The 1,261-nt window shown below is 51.7% G+C and overlaps 1 protein-coding gene across 1 annotated transcript; it reads right to left on the bottom strand.

The window, feature by feature from the left end:
* Window positions 1–1,261, bottom strand: LOC107099157 (sialidase-4-like). Its single transcript, XM_015397171.1, has 2 exons — window positions 1,037–1,261; window positions 1–964 (listed from the first exon to the last, which is right to left on the bottom strand). Exons 1-2 carry the CDS (start codon window positions 1,259–1,261, stop codon window positions 29–31), a joined length of 1,161 nt encoding a protein of 386 aa, XP_015252657.1. The 3' UTR covers window positions 1–28.

Below are 1,261 nucleotides of genomic sequence, written 5' to 3'. Positions count from 1 at the left end.
AACCTCTGTCGTTACTAAAACTGCACTGTCAGTTTCCAATGGCTTTCTTTAGTTGAACGTAGCTGTAGACTTTGCATGCTATCTCTTCAATTTCAGACACCTCTCCACGCTCCATCAAACATGCAAACCAGCCATCACCAAGGTAGGCCTGGTCTGAATAACCACTGGGACCCTCGTTAAGGATCCAAGGGCTGCTCCACGCATTTGGATCCGGTGGGGATTTGTTAATATACACCCCTAAATCCACTCTTTTGGACTGACTGGTTGGATGGGAGTAAAGCAGCCACCGAGGCTCCGGATTCGAACCAGGCTGAGCCGGAAAGGAGACCACACTCCCCTGACAGCCTCGACCTGTTTCCACGAGCTGCTCAGCGGACGGTAGGGTGATGAAGTCCTCTCCTCCGTTGTCGCTGACTGCCTCCACTCGATAACCTCCCTCATTGCGAGCATTGCAGTAAACGTAAGCGCCACCTTTGCTATCCAACACCTCAGCCATTTCACATTCCACCGATTTATCATCCAGGAGGTCGCCCAACTGCCACGTGACGCCTCGGTCGTCGCTGTAGAAGCAGAACGCGCGTGAAACGGCCAAGCCACACGAGATGCAGGTGAAGGAGGGGAAGCGGGAAACGTAAGCGTAGGCGGGGACGATCAATCTACCGCTCTCTGTTTGGAGGCCGTGACCCGGACCCACGGCAAACGTCGCCCACTTTTTGGTTTGAGGGAAATTTTCTGTCAAATCGGTGACCGAGCTCCAGGTGTCACCGGCGTCTCTGGTTGTGATGTAGCAGAGGCGGGCCTTGTTGATGCCCCAGAACCTCTGCCATGTTTCAGAAGCACTGTCTTCAACGCAAATGAAAAACAAGAAGAGGGTTTTGGTTGTCTTGTCGTAGACCGGGCAGGGATTCATGGGGCGACGTCCACCAAGATGTCCCTTCTCCACCACCTTTCTGGACTCGGACCACTGCAAAGAGACAATGCCAAGTTAAAACAGATGATACAGCAATGAAACAGTATGCAGGCTTTGGAGGATTACCTGAACACTTATTTCATGAGTGAGTTCCTCTTTCATCAGCGTTCCTGTTTTCATAACCAGATCCTCTGTACTGGCATCGTTTGAGGTTCTCCTCTTCTCTGCAAAGGCCAGCAGAACCTTTTTTTCTGGGTGATAGAACAGAGCAGGAATCCTGTACACCTCATCGTTGTTGGAGAGAAAGACGGTGCTCCGCTGCTCATAAGTCCCAAACGCTTTCCTGTCCAT

Source organism: Cyprinodon variegatus, unplaced genomic scaffold (assembly GCF_000732505.1).
Source record: "Cyprinodon variegatus isolate N-32 unplaced genomic scaffold, C_variegatus-1.0 Scaffold842, whole genome shotgun sequence".
NCBI classification, from domain to species: domain Eukaryota; kingdom Metazoa; phylum Chordata; class Actinopteri; order Cyprinodontiformes; family Cyprinodontidae; genus Cyprinodon; species Cyprinodon variegatus.
Note: the sequence above shows the minus strand (reverse complement) of the source record. Positions and strands in the feature narration are given on the sequence as shown.